We start from the raw sequence: 26,767 nt of genomic DNA, 5'->3' as shown, positions 1-26,767 counted from the left end.
ATTTTTAGTTTTTTGAGAAACCTCCTTACTGTTTTCCACAGTGGCTCTACCAATTTACATTCCCACCAACAGTGGACAAGGGTTGCCTTTTCTCCACATCTTCACCAACATTTGTTATTTGTGTTCTTTTTGATGATAGCCAATCTGACAGGCGATATCTCATTGTGGTTTTGATTTGCATTTTCCCTGATGAATAGCAATGTTGAGCATCTTTTCATGTGCTTATTGGCCATCTGCACGTCCTCTTTGGAAAAATGTTTATTTTTTAATCAGGTTGTTTTTTTGATGTTGAGTTGTATGAGCTGTTTGTATATGTTGGATGTTAACCCCCTTTTCAGTCATATCATTTGCAAATATTTTTTCCCATTCAGTAGGCTGTCTTTTTGTTTTGTTGATGGTTTCCTTTGCTGTAAAAGCTTTTAAGTTTAATTAGGTTCCATTTGTTTATTTTTGCTTTTATTTCCTTTGCTTTAGGAGACAGATCCAAAAAATATTGCTATGAATTATGTCAAAGAGAGTTCTGCCTATGTTTTCTTCTAGCATTTTATGGTTTCCAGTCTTACATTTAGGTCTTTAATCCATTTTGAGTTTATTTTTGTATATGATGCTAGAGAATTTCCTAATTTCATTCTTTTACATGTAGCTGTCCAGTTTCCCCAGTGCCACTTATCAAAGAGACTCTTTTCTCCACTGTATAGTCTTGCCTCCTCTGTCATAGATTAATTGACCATAAATGTGTGGGTTTATCTCTGGGCTTCCTATCCTGTTCCATTGATCTATATTTCTGTTTTTCGTGCCAATACCATACTGTTTTGATTACTGTAGCTTTGTAGTATAGTCTGAAGTCAGGGAGCATGATTCCTCCAGCTCTGTTCTTCTTTCTCAAGATTGTTTTGGCTACTTGGGATCTTTTGTGTTCCCATACAAATTTTTTTTTTTTTTTAATTAATTAATTAATTAATTTATTTATTTTTAATGGTTGTGTTGGGTCTTCGTTTCTGTGCGAGGGCTTTCTCTAGTTGTGGCAAGCTGGGGCCACTCTTCATCGCGGTGCGCGGGCCTCTCACTATCATGGCCTCTCTTGTTGCAGAGCACAGGCTCCAGACGCGCAGGCTCAGTAATTGTGGCACACGGGCCTAGTCGCTCCGCGGCATATGGGATCTTCCCAGACCAGGGCTCGAACCCGTGTCCCCTGCACTGGCAGGCAGACTCTCAACCACTGCGCCACCAGGAAAGCCCCCCATACAAATTTTAAGATTATTTGTTCTAGTTCTGTCAAAAATGCCATTGGTGTTTTGATAGGGATTGCACTGAATCTGTAGATTGTCTTGGGTAGTATGGCCATTTTAACAATATCAATTCTTCCAATCCAAAAATAAGGTGTATCTTCCCATCTGTTTGTGTCACCTTTAATTTCTTTCATCAGTGTCTTATCGTTTTCCAAGTACAGGTCTTTTACCTCCCTAGGTAGGTTTATTCCTAGGTATCTTATTCTTTTTGATGTGATGGTAAGTGGGATTGTTTCCTTAATTTCTCTTTCTGGCAGTTCATTGTTAGTGTATAGAATGCAACAGACCTCTGTACATTAATTTTGAATCCTGCAACTTTACCGAATTCATTGATGAGCTCTAGTAGTTTTCTGGTGGCATTAGGATTTTATATGTATAGTATCATGTCACCTGCAAATAGTGACAATTTTACGTCTTCCTTTCCAATTAGGATTCCTTTTGTTTCTTTTTCTTCTCTGATTGTTATGGTTAGGACTTCCAATACTATGTTGAATAAAAGTGGTGAGAGTGGACATCCTTGCCTTGCTCCTGATCTTAGAGGGAACGCTTTCAGCTTTTCACTGTTGAGTATGATGTTAGCTGTGAGTTTGTCATATATGGCCTTTATTATGTTGAGGTATGTTCCCTCTATGCCAACTTTCTGGAGAGTTTTTATCATAAATAGGTGTTGAATTTTGTCAAAAGCTTTTTCTCCATCTATTGAGATGATCATATGGTTTTTAGTCTTCTATTGTTAATGTGGTATATCAAATTGACTGATTTGCAGATATTGAAAAATCCTTGCAGCCCTGGGATAAATCCCACTTGATCATGGTGTATGATCCTTTTAATGTATTGTTGGATTTGCTTTGCTAACATTTTGTTGAGGATTTTTGCATCTATGTTCATCAGTAATACGTAATTTTCCTTTTTTGAGATATCTTTGTCTGGTTTTGGTATCAGGGTGATGCTGGCCTCATAGAATGAGTTTGGGGGTGTTCCTTCCTCTGCAATTTTTTGGAATATTTTCAGAATGATAGGTGTTAACAATTCTTTAAATGTTTGGTAGAATTCACCTATGAAGGTGGTCCTGGACTTTTGTTTGGTGGTATTTTTTAAATTACTGATTAAATTTCATTACTTGTAATTGGTCTGTTCAAATTTTCCATTTCTTCTTGGTTCAGTCCTGGGAGATTGTACCTTTCTAAGAATTTGTCCATTTCTTCTAGGCTGTCCATTTTATTGGCATACAGTTTTTCTTAGTAGTCTCTTATAATCTTTTGTATTTCTGTGGTGTTGGTTGTAACTTCTCCTTTTTAATTTCTGATTTTATGGATTTTGGCCTGTTCCCTTTTTTCTTAATGATTCTTGCAAAAAGTTTATCAATTTTGTTTATCTTTTCAGAGAATCAGCTTTTAGTTTCATTTATCTTTTCTTTTTTTTTTAGTCTCTATTTTATTTATTTCTGCTCTGATCTCTATGATTTCTTTCCTTCTACTAACTTTGAGTTTTGTTTGTTCTTTCTCTACTTCCTTTAGGTGTAAGTTTAAGTTGTTTATTTGAGATTTTTCTTGTTTCCTGAGGTAAGCTTGTATGGCTATACTACCCTCTTACAACTGCTTTTGCTGCATCTTATAGGTTTTGGATCAACATGTTTTCATTTTCATTTGTCTCTAGGTATTTTTTACTTCCTCTCTGATTTCTTCAGTGATTCATTGGTTGTTTAGTAGCATATTATTTACAAAAGCTAAATATTTTTAAAATTTTTAATTAAATTCAACAAATATTTGTTAATTTCTTCCCATGTGTTAGGTGTTATGCTAGCTTCTGGGAATAGAACAGTGAACATGACAGACACAGTTCTTGCCCTTATGGTGTTTTAGGCTACTGAAGTATGAAATTTTAAGTATGAAATTATAAGTACACTGTGCTATGGGAACAAGTAAGAAAACTCTCCACTACACTAACTTGCCCTCATCCCTGCCTTCAGCTAAGAGCTTAGAATACTTGTCAGTACATTTGGGCACTTTAGCATAATTCATATACCACATTCTTATATGTTGCCCTATATTTTTTCAAATTGTTTCAAAGGGATAAACTTTCCATGATTTTATTGGAAGGCCATATGTGATAATTCTAGTATACCTCAGAGTGGTATGCCTTTCATCAGAATAAGAAATAACTGTTGAGCTCAACTAGAGTGGGGACAGGAGGTAAAGAGGGAGAAACAGTGAAACTTTCAGTATAAACTGGTATGGTAATATATGAAGGACTTATACAAGTAATAATTAATGTTTATTCAGTGCTAATTGCCATTAAGAGATGGTGAGTCTTTGAGGAGTTATAAGTTGACTGGGGATAATAAAGATTGGAAAGAGTAGAACAAGATTCAAACCCAGCAGTACGAATCTCAGGGCTCATGGTCATAACCCCTCTGGATGCTAATTTCTACTCAAGACATTGAACTTTGACAATTGTGCAACTATTCAGTAGCTAAACCGCAGACAAAGCTCATATACACAAGTGCGTACATAAACACTTGCATGCACGTGCACACAATACTACGTGAATCAAAATCTCAAATTATAGTGTAGCTGTGATAACTAGGACCAAGGACAAAAAAATAAAGATTCAAAAAATAGGCAGTAAAACTAAAAATACACGTTGAGCAATAACATCAGTAATTATTATAATAAAGAAGAAAAGGTGATATAGGAAAAAAGCCCACCCTGTGCTTTAATGCATCCTATTTTTCTTTTCTAAAAACAATCATCCCAAGAGAGTTCCATCTATAATCTACCACAACAAAATAACTTGGCTTTGAGAAAATGACACACTGGAGAGACTACTGCCTGTCGGATGCTGCACACCCAAAACCTACCTTTAAAACACATATAGTGAAAGTCATACTTGGTTTGTGCTGACAAGGCAGTCGACACAACATAACTTTACCCCTATATCTACAAAGGGGTGACCTTGATGAGAAAATCAAGCAAAACGTCCCCTCAGAATGGTATAGTTGGTAACTAGTGGAATTTAAAATTTTTATTTTATACACTATATACTAAATATACTATTGGGTTGGCCAAAGCGTTCATTCAGGTTTTTCTGTTACACCTTACGGAAAAATCCGAACTAACTTTTTGGCCAACCCAACATATACTGCAAAAGAAGAAAACCAACTAAAATTTGTGGACTGGAAAATTACTCCTCCAAGTAGTGACCTTGTGTGATATTTTGGCGTGGCAAAGTAGGAATTTAGACACATGATTCTATTCTCTTAGGGAAAATATGACTACATATATCTGGGAAACTGTGCCTTGCATATATCTATATAGACCTCACCCTAAACAATTAAAGCAAACTCAGATCTACAGTAGATTAAACACTGGATGTTTTCTAAAAATATGGCCTATAAGCTATTAGTTGACAAACCTCATCTTATCTCTCTTAATAGTTTTAGTTTTTAAATTTTCTTTTTTTCTTGTACTTTGAAACCACAGAAGAACAAATGCTTCATTTACATGGCATCATAGTAGATTGAATAATTTTATACCTAACTGCTACTAATTTCACTAAGGAAAAGAAATTAAGAGAGAGGAAATTTAACACCTGTGGTGAAAATAACCCCAAAATGTATTATCTTCTTCCTTACTTCCTTAATTTCATATTCATAGGCTTTGTTCCAATGGTCTGTTTCTAAGATGGTTGTTTTAAAACTCAGAATGTGTTTTCCCACAGTAACCATGTCATAACCAGAGGCTGGATCCTCAGGCCACACTGCAGCAGTAAAGCTTCCTGCTCAAGGTCACACAGCTCACATTACCTGAGCAGACACAAGAAGACATGAACAAAAATAGATTCACATGGACTCTCAGTTCTACCCACTCATTGGCCTTGAACTCCAGGCCCCAAGCCGCTTCTGAGATTTTCTTAGGTCTAGAATCCACCTTGGATATAATGCCTTTAAATATTCTTCCTGAAGCTAGTGCTGGGAAGGAGAAGGCCCAGCTCCCCAGCAGGAGCCACAGGAAGGCGACTGGCAGCTGCCCATAACCTGTGCAAGCATATCTAAGAGCTTCCTGAACAAGGGAAACAATCTCAGCATTCTTTTTTTCTGGGTGACCGTTTTCCCCTGAGTACAGGAAAGACTGCCCTGAGCAGTGACACATAGTTTTGCCTATCCTCCCTTCCCGTCAGCTGATGCTTTTGCTACCAGAGTGCCTGCCACTAACAGTCTCCCCACTTGCAATTTCCTGTTTCTAATCTGTCATCTGAGAAATCCGACGACTAGGGCTGTTAGAACTGCATGTAAATTGAGAGCCAGGTGCCGAGAGATAGCCAGAGACCCTCTCCTTCAGGGGAGCAATGGGGGGGGGGGGTCTCCTGGTAGCCATTTCTTTTCTTCTCAGAGCTTTTCTTATGTAATTCCCTGCTTGACAGTCTCAAAAAACTGACCTCCATCTGCAGAAGGTGCTCCTGTTGTACGGTACAGTGAAGAACACACCAGAACGAAAGAGAGACACACATTCCAGGGCAAGTGCCCAACACTCAGCCTGGGGACCTTCGGATTCAAAAAATCTCTGTGCTCCATTTCCTCCTTTGCAAAATGGGTATAACCATAGAGAGTCAGTGAAGTATAATGAATTAAAATTACAAACTGCTTTAGAATGAGGTGTCAAAATAGTGATCTTTAAAAAGAATGACCATCAGGCTTCCCTGGTGGCGCAGTGGTTAAGAATCTGCCTGCCGGGCTTCCCTGGTGGCGCAGTGGTTGAGAATCTGCCTGCCAATGCAGGGGACACGGGTTCGAGCCCTGGTCTGGGAAGATCCCACATGCTGCGGAGCAGCTAGGCCCGTGAGCCACAATTATGATCCTGTGCGTCTGGAGCCTGTGCTCCGCAACAAGAGAGGCCACGATAGTGAGAGGCCCGCGCACCGCGATGAAGAGTGGCCCCCACTTGCTGCAACTAGAGAAAGCCCTCGCACAGAAACGAAGACCCAACACAGCCATAAAATAAAAAATAAATAAATAAATAAATAATTTTAAAAAAATTTTAAAAGAAACAGGTAAAGCAAAGCTCTCAAAAGAGTGCAAAAAAAAAAAGAATCCACCTGCCAATGCAGGGGACACAGGTTCAATCCCTGGTCCGGGAAGATCCCACATGCCACGGAGCAACTAAGCCCATGCACCACAACTACTGAGCCTGTGTTCTAGAGCCCGCGAGCCACAACTACTGAGGCCACATGCCACAACTACTGAAGCCCACGTGCCTAGAGCCCATGCTCCACAACAAAGAGAAGCCACTGTAATGAGAAGCCCGCACACCTCAACGAAGAGTAGCCCCCGCTTGCCACAACTAGAGAAAGCCCGTGTGCAGCAACGAAGACCCAACACAGCCAAAAATAAAATAAATAAAATAAATAAAGAGAAAAAAAACACTACCATCATTCTTAGGGGTCTATAAACTACTGCTGCAAGGCAAATCCAGCCTGTTTTCTGCTTTTGTAAATAAAGCTTTATTGGAACAAAGCCTCACCCACTCCTTTATGTATTGTCAATGGCTTCTATGCTACATACAAGGGCAGAGTTCAGTAGCTGCAATAGAGATCATATGGACCACAAAACTGAAAATGTTTACTCTCCAACCCTTTACAGAAAGTTTTTTTGACCTATCTTATCAATAAATGTTTTATTTTCAAGCAAATAAGGCTTCATTTTTCCTACAAAAAAATTCAGTTGTTTAATATAGCATATTTCACAACACAGGCCATAAGCTTAACAGAAGACCTTCAATAATAATAACATTTATATTTAATAACACACAAGAAATTCATTACACAAGTTTTCTGCAATGTAAATCCATTGCTGTGAACAGAAAAGTCCTCAGAATTAATTTAAATTCAATTCTTAGAAGAAAAATGAACTCAGAGCAGAGATTTATTTCTGGTATGCACTTTAGGGGAAAAAATCAGTATTACATTATCCCTATTGTGTCTCATAGCAATGAGGGTGACAAAACTGCCCAGAGTTGTCAGTGTCAAATATACTGTGGGAGCTCAAATATTAATCAAAATGACATCTCCAATTTTTTCCCTTCCTAATCAGGCCTAAACATCATGGGACATCTGGTAAATCAATAAGCAAAACTAGATGCCCTCATCACTCCCAACCTGGCAGCACTGCACTTTTAGCCAGAAGACAAGGGCCCCCACTGCTGCATAAATACTCCTCTGCTTTGATTGTTTGCTTCTCCCATGAGATGAGCATTCCCACCTATGATCCCAAACTTTACCCTGGTACATATCTGGCTATGCCACCTGTCACTGAAAAGATACACCTCAGACAATTTCAAGATAAGATAGGCATGGGGGTACGTGGCTCTAGAATATGCTTTTGCATTCTACCAAAGAGAATAAATAAATGAATAAATACATCTCATGAATAAAGTGAGAATAGGTTGTTGTAAAGTGTTTGTGAAAAACTAAAGTCTCATATTCCGTCCTCCACACCTGGAGGAAGGTGGCACAGGGACTGACCTATACCCCACCCCCCAACCTTCTGCCAAGGTGGGCTTTTGGTGCAGTTGAGAATTAATTACCTTTGGCTTTAATCCCCTTCCCCTGCCTTTTATTTCTAGGTCTCTTGCCCCCAAATCCTTATCCCGCTGACACCTCCTATTTCTCTCTCTAGGAGCTCTGGAGTTGCTCTAGTGCTGAAAGATCTGATAAATGCCTGAGTGTCAGTTTATTCTCCTCCATGTATTTAGAGGAGGCAGAGGGCTGGAAAAATGGAGCAGAGAATAGGTCTGTTCACACATGGAACCAAGTTTGAACCTTTTAGCAAAGCTAAAAGGAAAAAAAGAAGAAAAATTGGCTGGCGTATAAAATACACAGACTTCTACACAAGGAAGTGAGGTATGTGCCTGTGAATTCCAGAAACCCTAAGGGAGACTTGGAAGAGAAAGCTAAGGGTCTAGCTACAGTTGGGCAGCCACGTTCTAAGAGCCACTGCAACCAGCCAATGGTAAGATGAACTCATTTGTACTCAGTCTACTGAAGTCCAAGAAAACTTGGGTTGGTTCATTTATTCATGTGCCAGGCATGTCAGTGAACAAGCATATTCTATACCCTCATAGGCCTCTTTTCAGCCTAATTGTTTTGGTCTTAGCTGGCATTTTTTCTCCTAACTTTATGAAACTATAAATGGAAAGTTTTCCTGATCCTGGATTTTCCCACCTTTACAGAAAAAGGATAAAATAGATATCAAGTATAGCAAACATAATGGAAGTATCTTAGCCAGATGAAATACAGCTTGAGAAAGAAAAAGTAGTTCATTAAATTTTAAACAAAATTGGAATTGCTGAGGTTAAAGGCAACTCAAAACAAAGCTAATACCAGACACAGACTAAAAGGAACAACACAGACTTATTCAAAAGGAATGAGTGTGGTAAGGAGTTCAGTTGTCAGCCATCTCCAGAGTGTCATGGGGCTCAAATGAGATTATCAAGGGGAGGATGCTTTGAAAAAGTGAAGAGGCACATCACAAATGTGAAGGCAATGATACAATTATTGGTAACATTTTCACCAATTATAAGCTTAAGTTGAGTTATGGTTGTTTATAAACTATTACTGTAGATCACCAAGAGATAAAACAGCCTCATAGCTTCATTTGGAATAAATATCCTATAAGTTAACTGGGCACTAAACATGTGCATATCATTTTATATGGCCATTTTAAAACAAGCTTTTTTTTTTATAGGAAACAATATACATAACCAACTACAGGAGATTCCTGAGTTAAAGTATGGTGTGTCCATAATGGCCAATATGTCAATTATTGTCCATTTGACAACCTACTCCATCCTTCCAATACCCTTCTGTGTCCTGTTCTGTGCCCCTGGCTGATGCCTAGAACTGAATGTCCTTCTGACTTCCAGTTGGATTAAACTAATGAAGATGGTGACTGCAGAAGGAGAGAGAAGAGAATTTCTTCCAACTCTCTCTTTGTCTCAGTATTGCATTTCTGGTGGGAGCTGTTTCTCTTCCATGATCCCAGGGAGTATCCACTCCTCTTTGGCTTCAGCTTAACTGGGTTCCGGTACCACTATTTTCTTGTCTTTCACTTCAGCCCTAGAGGTGGTAAGAGCTTCCTGATACTGCTACTGTCTGGGTGATGGCCTCACTATCCACTCCTTGTCTGTTCCTTAATCCCTATCCACACCCCTATAAAGAGTCCTTTCCTTAAAGTCTCTTCATCTGACCCACCTGGGTTGACTTCAATTTCTGGCCAGGACTGTGACTGAAATATAATATAGACATCTATTTATCGACATAGAAAGATGTCTGACAGAAAGTAGATCAAAATATAAATAGCAGCTATCTTTAGGCAGTGGGATAGGATTATTTGGGTTTTTTTTATGTTTCTCTGTATTTTTCAACTGTTCTACATTTGATTATATATCTTGGGAGCATAAAAAGAAATAATACAATTAAAATACGATGTGGGAATAAATATGGTTTCAAGAAGTACTAGTGGTTTGGCTTCCCTTCATTACTGCCCACCCCATCAAGAACAGATAAATTAAAAGTTGCATAGACTGAAAGGTGTCATGGTGGGGCAATGGAACCATAAACACTTATGAGTGCCCAGATTTTTTTTATTCTTGCTAGACTCCATTTTCTAGGAAAAAATATGTTTGATTAGCAAGTATTTACAACTTCACAATTAAGGACAATGCAGTTGCACTATATTTAAAATGGATAACCAACAGGGATGTATTGTGTAGCACAGGGAACTCTGCTCAATATTCTGTAACAATCTAATTGGGAAAAGAATTTGAAAAAGAATAGATACATGTATATGTATAACTGAATCACTTTGTTGTACACCTGAAACTAACAAAATGTTGTTAATCAACTATATGCCAATATAAAATAAAAAGTTAAAATAAATAAATAAATACATACATGCTATCATAACCATTAAAAAAAAAGGCAGTTGCACACATTTATAAGTGTATGTGTTTTACAGATTCATATTTCACTAGCACAAATCAAGATTTTGCTGCATTTTTAAATAATATTAATAATAGTTAACTCTTACTAAAGACTTGGCATCTACAGGCTCTGTTTACAAGAATTGTAGGTATTTGTTAATTTAATCCTAATAGGAAGACAAGTATTATTACTCCTATTTCATAGGTGAGCAAATTGACATGCAGTGAAGCCAAGTTATTTGTCCAAGATCATAGTTTTTGCTTGCAGGTCCTGGAGGCAAGTTCAGGAATTAGAACCTATTTGATCCATTATACTCAACCATCACTCAGGTTGATAGATTACCTAAGAATTCTAAACTCTCCTAATCTTGTGAATATGTGCAAAGAACAACGGGGAGGGGGGCCTCATATTGGTTCACCACTTACTAGTGTGTAACCTAGCACACTTACAAATCAGAGCAACAAATTCCTCATGCATGCAATGGGGTATAGTACCTCTTCTACCTACCCTAGAAGTTGTGATAATCTAATGGGAAATGAGCATGAAAGCCCATCAAAGCTGTAAAGCAAAGCACAAATATAAGGTGGTATTATCCTGCATCCTCCGTATACCATCATCATTAATACATGAAAGTCAAATGTAAAGAAAATAGCAATTATTTTGGTGAAGTATGGCTCTAAACTATTATATTATAAACTATCCAGTCTGTTCATAACACCCAGCATAAACCCACCACTGATTAATCAATACAAATCATGCAATGGGTTTCAGTAAAATGTACTCTCCAGGGCACTCCCTTGACTCACATTCATTAATTACCTTGCTTTATTTGATTTGTTCCCAGCATTGGCCTGAAATGTGTTACTCTCAATCTTAAGTTATATAGTAAAACTTTTTAAAAAACTTATAAGTTCAAACTATACATTCTCTATGCTCTGACATCAGAAGTTCAATGGAACCACTCAGTTTTCAGTTTCCCTGACTCAACATTTTGGAGTTTTGTAATTAATTATATTCCATTATTACTGATCAACAATTAGCTCAAAATGTTGCTGAGATGGTAAGTATGCTGAAGAAAGCAGAATTCAATGACTGAGACTAGTTGTAGGACACTAAATTTCTCTCTTGTTAATAATTAAAGTGGATAACTTATGTTTTTATTTATAGCTTCCAGAAATATCCGGCTCGTTCCTGCGCACTGCTCTGTCAGCTAATCGTAAGTGGGTTAGGATCTGACTTGGGCCGTTGTGTTTATTTTCCATACACACCTTCAAACGAAGCCATTAAATGCAAGTGAGGGCATCACCGTGTCTTTTCTGGAACTCTCCACCCAGCCAAATGCTTTGATGCATAAAGATATAAAGGATGAAAAGAGGTAAAATTTCAATTTACCTGTCTCAATTTCCCAGATGTAAACAGAGTCATCTGCACATCCAACAATTAGAAAGTTCTCGACGGGATGCCACTTTATCATCCTCACAGGGAAAAGGTGCTTCCGGGCGCTCAGGAGGCACCTCCTCCCCTCAAGGTGAAGGAGAGCCACGGAATGGTCACTGCACACACAGCAAATTACCTGATGACTTCGTAGCTATGAAAAAAAAAATGGCATTCTTTGTAAGCTAATAGTCAAATGCTTTCTTTAAAATTAAATCAGATTTTCCCCCCTAGTAACATAAGTTTTTGTTAAAATCCCATTTACAAAATGACAGTTCTGCTTTCTCTAGCACCTCTCCACATAACACTGCACAGGGGAGCTTTACAAACCAAGTAGATTTTAAATTCAAAGACCTATTAGGAAGGTCAAAAGACACAAGTAAAGAGGAGAATTCCAGGCCAGATCTACTTATAAGATAAATGAAGGACTTGATCATCACTCAGCAGATTCAGGCAGTGAGGCAGACATCGGAAATAATGCAGAATAAAATAAACCCCAGAACTAATTTGTTGCCACAAAAAGAAGCTATTTGTAGACACAAGCTTAGGCCCAAGGGTATCATGAGCTGATATCTTCCACTTAGAGCCTCAAAATGTGATTTGGTGCTGTTCCCAGAACTATACAGATTCTAATCCAAACAGGAAACTCAGTGTAGACACAATCTAAAAGAGGTAAGCATTAGATAGTTCCAACTGAATGTACAGCTTCAAAGACACAGGGACCAAAAATAGTCTCACAGGACAAAGATTTTTAAGATACTTTCAAGAATGTCAGCATGTGGTTACCTTCAGCATAGTTTAGGACAAAGACTATTCTTGCTGGGTGCTGCTGAGGCTCATCTAGGAGAGGTTTACAGGGCAGCTTTGTGCCTCACCACGAGGGCCATGCATTGATCAGCCCATCAGTGGGTATGACTGGGGTGTGGTGAGAAGGGGCAGTGGGTAGTTCCTCTGCTATTTTTTTCTTTTCTAACCATTTTGCTATGTCGATGCTCCTATTTTCACTAAGGCACCTAGCCAGACTTTTGTCTGCTATGTTAAAAGCATCAGCTAGGGTTCCTGAAGAATCTCCCAGTGCCCATCACTGACCTCTCTCTGTGGGACATTGGGGAACTTGTTATTTTTCCTAATACTTTCAAAGGAGACTACAGAAATTCTGAGCAGGGGGGGGAAATAACAAAATGGCAGGTGTGATATATGGGGAGCCTGGACTTGTGGAATGGGGCACGGATGGCATTGCCCGCCAACTATTACCTCTTGGAGAACCTGCCTGACCCCCAGTTTCTAGAACAGACAGCCCAGTGTACTTCAGGAAACTCACACACACCTACAACACAAGAAAACACATATAACACGTGAACACAGATCCTATGGCCAGGAGTAGACATATCCTATGGCCAGGAGTAGACATATCCTATGGCCAGGAGTAGACATATACTAGAGACCCACACTTGGCCAATCAGATTCTCTTTTCTAGGTGTTTGAAATTGTAAAGCTAAAAGAAGTCATAGGAAGAGGCAAGAGAATGGAGCAATCACAGAAATGCAGACCATTTTGGGGCAGTGGATTCAAAGAGTAACCTTGGTTTCTGAATTTAAGTTCCACTGTAGGTCCTTGCTCTAGTGCTTTGTCTTGGATGCCTAGGGATTGCCCCTTGTGCCCTTTCAATAAACTCCCTTTTTATCTGACTTTGAATGTGTCCTGATCCTTGGAGTTAAATCATCTATGACTGAGGCAGAAGTAAAAGGGGTCAGGAGTGGAACTGACTTGGACTACGGTCCTGGGGCCGAGAGAAAAAAAATTTTTTTTTGAAAAAGGGAGAACTTCAGGAATAAAAGATGTATCAAGGTATCCCAAATCACCACATAGGTTTTTTTATTTTTTTCAGGGGGGAGGGGTCGCTTAACTTTGTTTTACTGTTTTGGTTAATCATTTCTGTTCCTGAAATACTGCTTTCATTTTTTCTTACTACAAAAATACAGTGCAAGTTTTCTCTGATTTTACTTTGGAACTGATTTTTCATAACATTACTATGGAGAAATAATTTTTACAAGTCAATCAACTAACTTATAAACTCAGAAAACTCAAAACTTGGCTGTTCATATTTTATCAAAGATATCAGATTTATGAAAGCTGAATTTAAGCTGACATTGCATGAGAAAATTATACCTGAAAGTATTTCCTTTGCTCAGCACAAGGTAGATGCTCGTAAATTTGTTAAAGCTCGTCATTTGTTAAATAAATGAAAGAGTAAACAAAAATCTATTTAAGAAAAAGAAAGTGTAACTATCATTATTATTATTAAATTGTTGAAGGCAAAAGTTAATTTTAATTTACAGTTCCTACATATTTATTTTTCCATTGAGTGTCCATTACTTTTATTTAAAAAGAAAATTCCATTAAAAATTAAGATGTAGAACTAGGAAAAAAAAAAGAACAAACGTATAAGTACTTAAAGAGAATTAACTGACTTTTGTAAAGCCAAGAATTGATGAGACCTTTGCTTTAGAACCAAATTATCTGTATAAGCTGTAAAAATAATAAAATGCATAAAACATAAGAAAGGAATTCATAAAAATCATCCAGTTGTATTATGTTTTTTTTTTCTTTTCTGTGGAAATATGGGTTATTTTTCCTTACGTTTTTTAAACATTCTGAAATGTTATATGTATAACTTAAATTTACGTGTTATGTTTCACTCCTTAACTTACTTTGAAATTCTCTGGTGACATCAAAAGACTCATTACTAAACCAGCTTGCAAAAAGAATTTATGCAAAATTTCTTCAGTAAAGATATCCCACAAGATGACCCATGAGTCCTGGTCCCCAGATACCAGCCAACTTTGGTCTAATTTTGAAGAGAGACCATGTGGATAAAGCAAGGAAGTAACACTGTGGTGATGGCCTTTGAGAACTTTCTGAGGAAGGGAACCTGGAAAACAACCAAACACCAAATAATAAAAAAGAGTTATTTTTGTTCAAGAAATAGTCCTGAGATTTTCTTGTATAAATTTTTAATGTAAGGAAACTACATATAATTAAAGGTAGGCAGTTGACTAAGAAAATTAATGAACAACCCTTGGATTCTCTCAAAAGGCAAGTGCCTCATTATAAGCCAGGTCATGCTTTTGATGGAGCACTAAATCTGGTTGTTCAAAGTCTATTAATTCTTTAAGGATGTTAGCAAGTTACCTATTCCAGTGCCATGAAATAGCAAACTCTGTTCTAGAAGAGTGAACAATTTATACATTTTGTCTCTACAAAATATTAATTAATATTAATTCAGATGCTAAAGATCAAATGTAGGTTTCTGCTTGTTTTCAGGATAAGATAAATCAGCCTAGATAAAATATGCTAAGGTATTAAGCTTTTTTACTAACTTTTAACAGCAGCCATTGAGATGTAAAATGGTGTATTACCTCTCCTCGCTTTATTGATACTCACTCCTCTATTTCAGTCAATCACTGAATCACTGAAAAGTTAGAACATTTAGTAAGTAGCCAAAGTAAGCTGAGAACAGCAATAGGCAATGTAACAAGTTTTGGTTTTTTTTTTTTTAATTGCTATTTGGTCTGTCAGGACCTTGTAGTCTAGTAGGGTCCATACAATGAAAAGTGGTATACAAATTTACCTACACAGCCCCAAATCTCAATCACCCCCTATATTTCTTTCCTTTACATAAGACAACTTACTGCATAATGGTCTTTATTTAAGAGATTTTCGCTGTTGCAATGCACAAAGATATATAAGAACACATTTACATTTCATTACCAAAAAAATTAAAAATTAAAACAGGAAGATACCACTTTCTCCCGATTGGCAAATATTAAAAAATTGAATAGCACAGTAAGTTGGCTAAGGCTGGGGGGAAAAGGCATTCTCATACATCTGTGTTAGTGGACACACATGTATATTGATGTACTTTGGAGAACATTTTAAGATATATTTTCAAAATTAAAAATACACATAGGGCTTCCCTGGTGGTGCAGTGGTTGAGAATCTGCCTGCCAATGCAGGGGACATGGGTTCGAGCCCTGGTCTGGGAAGATCCCACATGCCGCGGAGCAACTAGGCCCGTGAGCCACAACTACTGAGCCTGCGCGTCTGGAGCCTGTGCTCCGCAACAAGAGAGGCCGCGATAGTGAGAGGCCCGCGCAGCGCGATGAAGAGTGGCCCCCGCTCGCCACAACTAGCGAAAGCCCTCGCACAGAAACGAAGACCCAACACAGCCAAAAAAAAAAAAAAAAAAAAAAAAAAAAAAAAATACACATAAAGGTTGATCTAGTAATTCTACTCCTGGAAATTAATACTATACATATACCTACATATATGTGCAAAGATAGTTAATTCTGCATTGTCTATAGTAGCCAAAGACGAGAAAAAACTTGAACACCCATCATAGATTTTTTAAATTAGAATTCAATCATTATTAATCATTTAAAATGAAGTCATAAAGAATGTGCTCCAAAATATTTTATTAAGATTTAAGGACATTTTAGTAAAGTGTGTAGAATGTGGTTCTATTTTTATAATATAATTAAAAGAATGTATACTGCTTTTTTGTTATATGCTTATATATGCATAGGAAATTTCAAAAAGTGTATAAAGAAACTTATTAGCACTTGCCTTTGGTGATCTTCCTGGAAGATCAAAGGAGAGAAATGTATTTCTCATTGTATAACCTTCTGTTTGACTTAAAAAAAAACCTATATGTGCGTTTTACTTTAACATTAAAACATGCACAAATTTATTAGCAAATGCCTGCAATTTTCTCAAGCTTCAGCAATCTTCTTAGTATAGCTTATAAAAGTTGAAGCTTAGGTAAATTAAATAAATAGGGTCAAATAAAATTCAATGACCTTTTAGTAAAGAACCGCCTTCGAGAAGTCCTGCTTTGGCAGCATTCAAAGCCTGTGTAATGAAAATTGTCCCATCTTCACAGCCACATATTAGTTTATCAAGACTTGGAACATACTCTGATGAAGTGACAACCGCAATTCCATTCTCATCTCTAAACCCAGAGAAGTAGTCAATAATACTTTGTGACATGGTATGATGCTTATCAAAATTATCTTGAAGGGTCCAGGTGGTAGTTATTGGTATCTCTAAAAGGAAAACACACAAAAAGGGAAAATTTGGTTTATAAATTCATCATAGATATAGAAAATATTATCAAGGCACCATACCTTGGGGAACATAGAGACTCTTTTGCCATCCTAACAGTATGCTATAGGCAGAAAAGTTCTTCTGCCATCCATTGCTTTCACTCCAAATGCTATTTTATTGATTCTTTCTCCCTCAAGGAGCCTCAGAAGAATAGATGTGTATTAGTGCATTCATTTTAGACTTAAGTCAACTGAAAAGAACGGAGAAACTCTTTAGAATAGAGAAATTGGTTGAAAAGGGGTACAGGATATGGACATGACGAATTCAAAAATATGAATATGGTCTATCAGTCTATCCTATATTCATATTGCCAACATTCATTTCAAGTCAATAAAACATCATTCATGTTAAATTGATGTTAATTTGAATTATACTTGTTGCATTGTTGTATAAGATCTATAAGCACCATGTTTATACCTACTTTTACGTTAGCATCTAATGCATAGTGGTACATGAGAATTTTTCTTGTTTATTGACTCATATTACTCAACTTAAAAAAAAAACACTGAGTTAATTATAAAGTAGTTCTCAGAAGACATGTGATTCGAAATAGAAATTGTCTTACCTTTAGGAGAACCATCAAACTTGGATACAGGAACATCAGGGATGTGCCACAAAGTAATTCTTCCTGAGACTTCTCCAGAGAAAAGTACCTTATAAAAAGGCTCTTTCCTTTCATTCATGTAGCCCATAACAAAGGGAAGGCTCTGGTCCAAATAAAAAAGTTAGCATTTATGTAGAAAAAATATCTTTAAAAAAAATCTATATAATGGCAGCCACTGTTTTTAAATGAAGGAACAAGACTTCATAGATGAACTAAATTATTTCCATTTATTTCCCACTGTTTAAAAAATTTCAAGTAAATTAAGTGAAATAGTCCTCTTACTCAAAACAAAAAAGTTTTTATGAAATAAGAAGCAAAGTCATCAGCTAGATTTCAGAGAGTTAATAAGAATAGCTAACATTTATTGAACATGTTCAGTGTATGTATTACATATACTGTTAGGGTGTTTGCATGTATTCAGTTAAGTAGTCCTCACAATAATCCTGTGAAGTTGGTACTATCATTGTCTTCATTTTACAGATGAATAATCTGAGAGGGAAGAGGTTAATTTATCTAAGGTGATATAGATGGCAGTGGGCTTTTGAGTCCAGTAATTCTGACTCAAGAGCCCACGTCTTGATGACAGTGCTCTACTGTCCACTGAGGAGGTCTGATTTCTTTATGATCCCTTCAGTTCCAATTGTCAGTTAAAATGGCAACAACTAATATTTGTGTGGTAATTTTGTGGTATTATTATGCTTTCTACTTTCTTTTGACCATTTTTCAGATTTAACATACTTGATTTCAAACTTCCCAAATGGCCACAAAGAAAAGTGAATTCATAACTTATATAGATAGATAGATAGATAGATGGATACTAGTAAAAATAAATGTATAAGTTATAATTAACATAAATATATTTATATATATAAAGATATAGTTTTGTTGAGGCACAGTATGAATATTGGGTACCAGAGCTCTTAAAGATACACTTCCACTAGTGAATGGGTCCAGAATCTCCCTAGTACCTCAGTGCAGTGTAGAGGTTCTTTGGGCAGACCTGTATATAGAGATTACACACAAGGGATCAAAATGATTAAGTGATTAGAAAAACAAAAACAAAACCCTCTTTTGATGTACAAATAAAAGGCACCCTGAAAAGAAAGCCAACTGCTGGTGCTAGAATTAAAGAAGTCTAAGAAAGTGATAGTTTCTAGTCAGAAAACACATGTTTGAAGGTCCAGACTTAGTTATTTTAGTGGAAAAATAATGTATCTCTAGAGAATATTAAGGGCCCAAATATTGCTACATTTAATCCTTACAACAAAGCTACATAGTAAATAAACATTATTATTATTTGTTATAGAGATAAGGAAACTAAGACAAGAGGAGAAGAAGAAATTAATTCAAGACCAAGATATGTAATCCTCTATAGTCCCAAGAAATGAGAGCATTGAAGAAAAACAGTTCCAGTGAAGTGAGTTCTCTGAATAATTTTTTTTTTAAAGATTCAGAAGGCACTTTGGGGTCTTATACTTCTCAAGGCCACCATTTTTGTAGGTGTTAGAAATGGTACAATAAAACTTGGTTAGATTGGCTTCTCAAACTCTCTCAACCTTTGGGAACCTTAAAATTGAGTAGCCCAACTGTCTCATGATTTTGATATGAGAATGAAACTCCAGAGAGGCTGGGTGGTTACTGAAGTTGGTCGCAGCACATCTCCTCCCTCCCAGCAAAATGTGCTGCCCCTACAGCCCATGCTCCCCAGACGCTGTTACTCCCTCTATGCTCACTTCTGTACTACCATTCCTCACTTGCTCACACCCACTCCTTGACACCTCAATCCTCCTCCTTTCCAGTAGTTTCCTCTCTAGTTCACATGAAAACTCCCTCAAAGCCTCTTATCATGTGATTCTGATTTTTCATCACAGTACCCAGTACCCATCACAAGAAGTACCCATCCTCCAAGAGGTATTAAAAGTCATTAACAGTGAATTAAGTTTCATTAGGTCCCATTTGTTTATTTTTGTTTTTATTTCCATTTCTCTAGGGCGTGGGTCAAAAAGGATCTGGCCGTGATTTATGTCAAAGAGTGTTCTGCCTATGTTTTCCTCTAAGAGTTTTATAGTGTCCGGTCTTACATTTAAGTCTTTAATACATTTTAGGTTTATTTTTGTGTATGGTGTTAGGGAGTGTTCTAGTTTCATTCTTTTACAGGTAGCTGTCCAGTTTTCCCAGCACCACTTATTGAAGAGACTGTCTTTTCTCCACTGTATATTCTTGTCTTCTTTATCAAAGATAAGGTGACCATATGTGCATGGGTTTATCTCTGGGCTTTCTATCCTGTTCCATTGATCTATATTTCTGTTTTTGTGCCAGTACCATACTGTCTTGATTACTGCAGCTTTGTAGTACAGTCTGAAGTCAGGGAGCCTGATTCCTCCAGCTCTGTTTTTCTTTCTCAAGACCTAATGAAACTTAAAAGCTTTTGCACAGCAAAGGAAACCATAAACAAGATGAAAAGACAACCTTCAGAATGGGAGAAAATATTTTCAAATGAAGAAACTGACAAAGGATTAATCTCCAAAATATATAAGCAGCACATGCAGCTCAATATCAAAAAAAACAAACAACCCAATCCAAAAATGGGCAGAAGACCTACATAGACATTTCTCCAAAGAAGATATACAGATGGCCAACAAACACATGAAAGGATACTCAACATCACTAATCATTAAAGAAATGCAAATCAAAACTACAATGAGGTATCACCTCACACCAGTCAGAATGGCCATCATCAAAAAATCTACAAACAGTAAATGCTGGAGGAGGTGTGGAGAAAAGTGAACCCTCTTGCACCGTTGGTGGGAATGTAAATTGGTACAGTAACTATGGAGAACAGTATGGAGGTTCCTTAAAAAACTAAAAATAGAACTACCATATGACCCAGCAATCCCACTACTGGGCAAATACCCTGAGAAAACCGTAATTCAAAAAGACACATGCACCCCAATGTTCATAGCGCTATTTACAATAGCCAGGACATGGAAGCAACCTCAGCGTCCATTGACAGATGAATGGATGAAGAAGATGTGGCACATATATACAATGGAATATTACTCAGCCATAAAAAGAAACGAAATTGAGTTATTTATAGTGAGGTGGATGGACCTAGAGTCTGTCATACAGAGTGAAGTAAGTCAGAAAGAGAAAAATACCGTATGCTAACACATATATATGAAATCTAAAAAAAAAAAAAAAAAAAATGGTTCTGATGAACCTAGGGGCAGGACAGGAATAAAGACACAGACGTAGAGAATGGACTTGAGGACATGGGGATGGGGAAGGGTAACCTGGGACGAAGTGAGAGAGTAGCACTGACATATATACACTACCAAATGTAAAATAGATAGCTAGTGGGAAACAGCTGCATAGCACAGGGAGATCAGCTTGGTGCTTTGTGACCACCTAGAGGGGTGGGATAGGGAGGGTGGGAGGGAGACGCAAGAGGGAGGGGATATGGGGATATATGTATACATATAGCTGATTCACTTTGTTATACAGCAGAAACTAACACAACATTGTAAAGCAATTATACTCTAATCAAGATGTTAAAAAAAAAAGACTCTAAAAAAAGAAAACAAAACAAAACAGTGAATTGTCTTGTGCTAACTGCCTGGATTCAAATCCTGGTTTTAGCACATACTAACTCTATTAAAAGAGCCAATTACTTGATTCAGGCAATTTACTTAACCTCTCTATATCTCATTTTCTCTAACTGTGAAAGAAGGCTAATAAATAAAAGCACCTACTGTACGGGATTACTGTCAGGATTAATGAGTTGATAAAGGTAAGGTGCTTAGCATGGTGCCAGGCGTTTGGGACATACTCAATAAGCAGTAACGATTCTTATTATCCATTCTCAAAACAAATGAGAAATTCACTCCAAAGTCCATTCCCAGACTCTGGGGCCAAACTGCCTAGGTTCAAATCCTGGGAATTAACCTTCCTGAACATCAGTTTCAAAATGGGGTCATGGTGGAAACTCATGTAAATAAGGCAGTGCGTATGTTTAACAATAGTAAGGACTGAAAAAAAAAGTTACCCATCATCATCGTCATTGTCATTACTCTTAGTTCATGCATCCAAGTTCCTTATCTGCAATCCTCCGGCTGTTTCTATCCCATCTACTCCCACCTCAACACTGCAATCTTACTCCACAGCTAAGACCCTGGGAAGCCCAGTTCCTCGCCTCAGCAGCCAGGACCCCTACCACAAGTTTCAGTGATCATCAGCCATGATTTCAAGCTAGGGAGACTTTCCTAAAGCTGTTGGAATGAAGGAGGAGTCCCCATTTTTGCTACTACAACTCCATCAGCAGGTAAGTTCCTAGCATCACATGAGAACATGTTACTGTCACACACTGGGATTTAATTCTATGGCATCACTCCAAAAAACATGTTTACAGAGCATACTTCTCTAAGTTCATTGTATCTATCAAACTCACCTCCCTACACCATGAAAATGCTTTCATTACCTTGTAACTGCACGAAACAATAAGAAGTCTTATATTTAGTGAATATTGGTGATGTTTTGAATAGGGAGAACAATGTCTGAATTTAGTTTCTTGGCCGGATAAAGGGCAAGCAAAGGTCTATGGATGAGTAGACCAGCTTCTTTTTGTTTCAGATTATTCTATTCATTTTCACTGGCTTCCAAGTACTTCCCACTTTTAAGATACAGAAACAACTGTGGTTGTCTAAACAAGAATTATACATCGACAGAAGACTCACAAATCTATGCCTTCACCTTTTGAGACACAAAGCAAGGTGGCTTCCCATAAGATTAGTATTTTTTTAAGTTAATTTGTAATCGCTGTTCTTTTTCCTCATAGTTATGTATAGCGTTGATATTTGCAGTAGACTAGAAGCTCCTAAAGGATATTTCTTATATCTAGCTTTTAGGGCAAACTGTGCTTTGTAAAAATGCATTCGGGAGCTAAAAAGGAAAAAAAGGGAAAGTCCTTTAAAAAATAACTTAAAATGCCTCTCTGAGTAAGCCACGACAAAGCTTTTGTGATCAACAGTGAAACAAGGCTCTATTGCAACCCACGAATGACTTTAGAAATAGTGTTCCACACCATAACTCTAAAGTTTGCCTATGCCCTAGTGGCACTTGGAGTTCCAATTTTTGGCTGACAGTCTTAATCAAGTTTTTGCAACAAAACCTCACAGATATGTTAAAGAGATGATACTGAACCATATGATTTGCAGCAGCTATGCTGCCTAATTAAGCAAACCATCACTGTAAAAAGTAACATGCTTCGTTGTTTGACACATCAATAATTCAAAACTCCTCCATTCTCCATGAAATACCTTTTTGGATAATTAACTGATGACTAAGTCCAATAGGTAAAAAAAAAAAACACTTTCATTGACACTAAAGTAAATTAACTGCTTAAATTTTCAGGCTTCATAGAATGTCAAAGATATAATTTAGTCAAGTGAAAACCCACAATTACATCCTCAACTCTCTGCCAGGAATCATAATTATATTTGTTTTAACAAGAAAATTTATTCAGAAGAATAGCTAAATGCATGTGAAAATGTTCTCAATATACAGCTTCCTTAAGAATGAAAAAAAGCAGGATATAAGCCATTTGATAAAGTTTAAAAATTGAAGTAGATACATCAAAATGTTAATAACTTTGTATCAAACTATCTTTTAGAAAGGTCAGTGGAAAAAATGTGTATGTATATATATATGGTGGGGGAGAGAGAGAGGGAGAGGAAATAAATACGGCGAATGTTGACAATTGGTGAATCTAGGTAAAGGGTATATGACTGGTCATTGTACTATTCTTTCAACCTTTCAAATATTTGAACATTTTCCAATTAAAATAAGTAAATACAAAAAATAAAAATATTCATAGTGAATATTTATGGTGGTAAAATTAGAAATTTTAATTCTTCCTTTTTATCATTTATAATTATTCCATAATAAATATGTATTGTTTAGTTAAGCAGACTTAAAAAATAGCCTTTCTAAAGGTGAAGTTTTCTTCAGTAGCCATTAACAATTAGATTTAATTTTCTCGTTAACAACTTGATGTGATTCTTCAATTCAATTTTTTCAAGCCAGACTCTGTTACAGACAAAGCAACACTTATCTGAGAAGTGGAGTGAAACAGCTTTGAGGCAGTCATTCTTTTCTTGCATTACCTTATTTTCCTGCACAGAAGTAGAGCACAGTAAATGAGGATAAATGGTCTCTTTAAGCACTCTTCCATCAGCAGGGTATATGCTTTTTGAAAGCCCACTGCATAGTGAAAAATAAAAAGCAAAGTTTAGAACTTTGGGGTTCTTTATTCGTGTTTTCCCCTCCCACTTTAAAAAGCCGGATGGTACCATTCAAGTTTCTAAACTCTAGTTAGAAATTGTTGGGTTAATAATTACAAGTGACTTTTTGAAAACCCAGCACCAGCTGTACAAGTTATACATGGTTAATCTCATTCCTTCATCCCCTGCTGTTTTATACAAAGGCTGAAGCCTACCAAGCCCAGAGTAAATCTTCTAGTGCCAAAGTTGTTTTGTTCTGGTTTTTGATCATGGGCAGCATGTGGGGATTTTTCCATAATAAACCTCCCAAAGTTCATTTTCTACCTGAATGTTTTGTATGCCGCTCCCATCTGAGCCCACCTGTTCAGCAGCTGATAGATATAACTGTGACCATCTTCTGTCCAGATGATGATTCTGTGAGCAGCAAGCACCTCTCCACCAGCAAAGAACTGCCCGCTCCCACTAACTTCAGTCCAAAGAAGAGAAAAATCACAATAATCGTAAACCTAAAACACAGAAGGAATGATGCCCGTTAACAGAAGCTTCCAATCTAATCTACCAAGGAGAAAGATAAATTATGCTTATCAAGACTATTTAGATAACAGTGTTAATGCAACAACATATTAATTATTAATATGAAGTATTAAGTATCATAACAGGCCACACTATACTCATGGACCAAGATAATATTTCACTAGTACTTATTTTTTCACATTTATCCTAGGTAGGTTTCAGTGGACAAACTATCTGACAGTATCATTCCAGAATGTGCCCATTAAGCACAGAGACCAAAAATCCCAAATTTTCTATGCAATTTTATTCTTTCCATATGGATAGTCAAACCTGAACATTTGAAAAATTTATTACACACAAAAGAAGTTGATACAGTAGAAATCCTAAAGTACATGTTGAACCATCTACTTTACATTTTAGTTCAAAAATATATTATAAGCCTTTAAGTAAGACAATATAGTTTTGTTAACTGAGCCAAGTATATGAAACATCAGAGAAAAAAAGGATGCTATCAAATGATAGTAACTTAGCTTTCCTTTCTTCTTGGAGATGTCAGTGAATATATTCACAAGAAAAGAATGTATATAGTCCCTAAAAACAAATGTAGTGACAAAGCAGAAAAAGAAAAAATATATAAAAATAAGACCAATGTATGTAGGTGAAAAGTATTAGTTTTCTTTTTAACTATAAAGTGCAGGCATCAACTCTTTAAAATAATCTGAGACAAATGCTCACCATTATAATAGTTTGTTATTAATACAATTAGGGTATACTTTATATATACAATATCCTGGGAAGCAAAATTACCCAGTGTAGTGAGAGGAAAACTGATAAAAGTCAGTCATAAAAGACAAGTAATTCCCTGCTGCGGTAATAATATTATAAAAAGTTTGTATCATATTTAAAACATATTCTTATAATTGTTGCACTGAACAAGATAAAAATCAAATTACATTTGTGTACCACTGGTACTTATTATGTTATTTTATAATACCTTCCAACATTTAGAAAATACCACCAGTAGAAGTCTCTCTGTATACGTGCAAAATCGTATTGTCCGGCAGTTCAGGGAATTAAGAAATTTGGATTCCTTTTCATAAACATCTTGCTTTTCCTTCAAAAGGAATAAAAACATTTTAGTACTAGTTCTAGTTAATTTATATAAAACTGTATGAGAAGACTCCTCCCCTCTAAGCCTGAAGTAGATCACACTGTTATTATAAAAAAGCACCCAATTTTCCTTTTGAGTTTTCTGAACTAAGAAAGTTACTTTGCAAAAGAAACCATGAAAAGGAAACCCACTTGAATTCAAGAATTCATTATATACAATCATTCAACAAACATTTTGTCAGGAAATTTGCTGCAGGATACTGAGAATATAAAGACATGAATAAGTTACTGACTTCCAGATATGGCAGAAAGATAAAACAAAAAAAAAGTAAAATAATTTTTAAAAAATCCCTTGCAGTATCTTAATTGTTAAAATAGAAAAACAAACAAAATGTTTTGAAAAGACAAAAGCGTAGCCAGCACAGAACACTTAGAATACTATGTTCTCAATAAGTTTCTGATAATGCTGGGTGTGTGTTTTTTGGGCTCAGTATGCCAACACAATTCCCAGGTTTTCCCAACCAAGAAATTCTGAAGGATAGTCCAGAGTACGGGGCAGTTGAAACAGTTCTGTCAACCGCACAAATTCTCTGACTGTTCTTTTGTCCATCACTTTGACTTGTAGCCTGATGCCAGGGAGCAGGTGAATATACTGGACTCCCAGTGTATGTTACCCCCATTGCCACAGCTCACAAAGAGCCAGAAGAAATGGGGTCTTCTGCTGTAAGGGACAGAGAAATATTCCATGATGGATTTTTTTAATTAAAATATAATCAATGTTTGTGTGTGTGTGCGCGCGCGCATGTGCGTGTAGATAAAAACATTTGTATACATACAGAGAAAAGGTTGGAAAGATACCATGCAATTGTTACCAATGCTCACAACTTGGAAGAGAGATAAGGAAAAAGTACATGGACGTAAAACTTATATACTTATACATTATTTGGACTTTTAACAATGAGAATGTAACACTCTTATAATTTAAAAAATGTCAATACATATGCTTGAAATTGGAGAATAAAGGATAGTTACACAAGCCAACCTGAATGCTGTTGATAGATGAAGAGAGATCCCATACTTTGAGCTCACCAGCTACTGACACTACCAAGAGAGAATCTTCTGTAAAAACAACAAAGGTCGTATATAAGCTGACCACTGTTATAACTGGTTGCTCTAAAGATCATTTCATAGTCATTTAAGGATTATGCAGGGCATGTAGGTAGAAAATACTCAGCTGGTTTTTTTAATTAAAAAAGTAAACATTTTAGATCACATTCTAAATTTGTTTTGCAATTTCAAAGTGACTCCCACGTAAAAGGAGAGCACCACTAAAAGCAGAACCGCATTGCAAACCATCATGCTGGCAATACTAATTACACCTTCCTGTTTCAGAA

At 36.7% G+C, this 26,767-nt stretch overlaps 1 protein-coding gene across 4 annotated transcripts in view; it reads right to left on the bottom strand.

Moving 5' to 3' along the window:
• The window catches only part of WDR72 (WD repeat domain 72), a 199,966-nt gene that overhangs the window by 145,642 nt on the left and 27,557 nt on the right, over nucleotides 1-26,767 (bottom strand). For all 4 annotated transcript variants that reach the window (XM_061182106.1, XM_061182105.1, XM_061182108.1 and 1 more), the window contains 8 exons: nucleotides 26,416-26,492; nucleotides 25,258-25,377; nucleotides 24,111-24,256; nucleotides 23,634-23,730; nucleotides 17,434-17,575; nucleotides 16,562-16,807; nucleotides 14,414-14,634; nucleotides 11,661-11,856 (listed from right to left, as the gene is read on the bottom strand). In XM_061182106.1, the coding sequence (XP_061038089.1) occupies nucleotides 11,661-11,856; nucleotides 14,414-14,634; nucleotides 16,562-16,807; nucleotides 17,434-17,575; nucleotides 23,634-23,730; nucleotides 24,111-24,256; nucleotides 25,258-25,377; nucleotides 26,416-26,492 (1,245 nt within the window). The remainder of the gene's footprint in view (nucleotides 1-11,660; nucleotides 11,857-14,413; nucleotides 14,635-16,561; nucleotides 16,808-17,433; nucleotides 17,576-23,633; nucleotides 23,731-24,110; nucleotides 24,257-25,257; nucleotides 25,378-26,415; nucleotides 26,493-26,767) is intronic.

This window comes from Eubalaena glacialis, chromosome 2 (assembly GCF_028564815.1).
Source record: "Eubalaena glacialis isolate mEubGla1 chromosome 2, mEubGla1.1.hap2.+ XY, whole genome shotgun sequence".
Taxonomy (NCBI): domain Eukaryota; kingdom Metazoa; phylum Chordata; class Mammalia; order Artiodactyla; family Balaenidae; genus Eubalaena; species Eubalaena glacialis.
The sequence above is the reverse complement of the archived record's forward strand: the minus strand, read 5'-3'. Positions and strand labels throughout refer to the sequence as shown.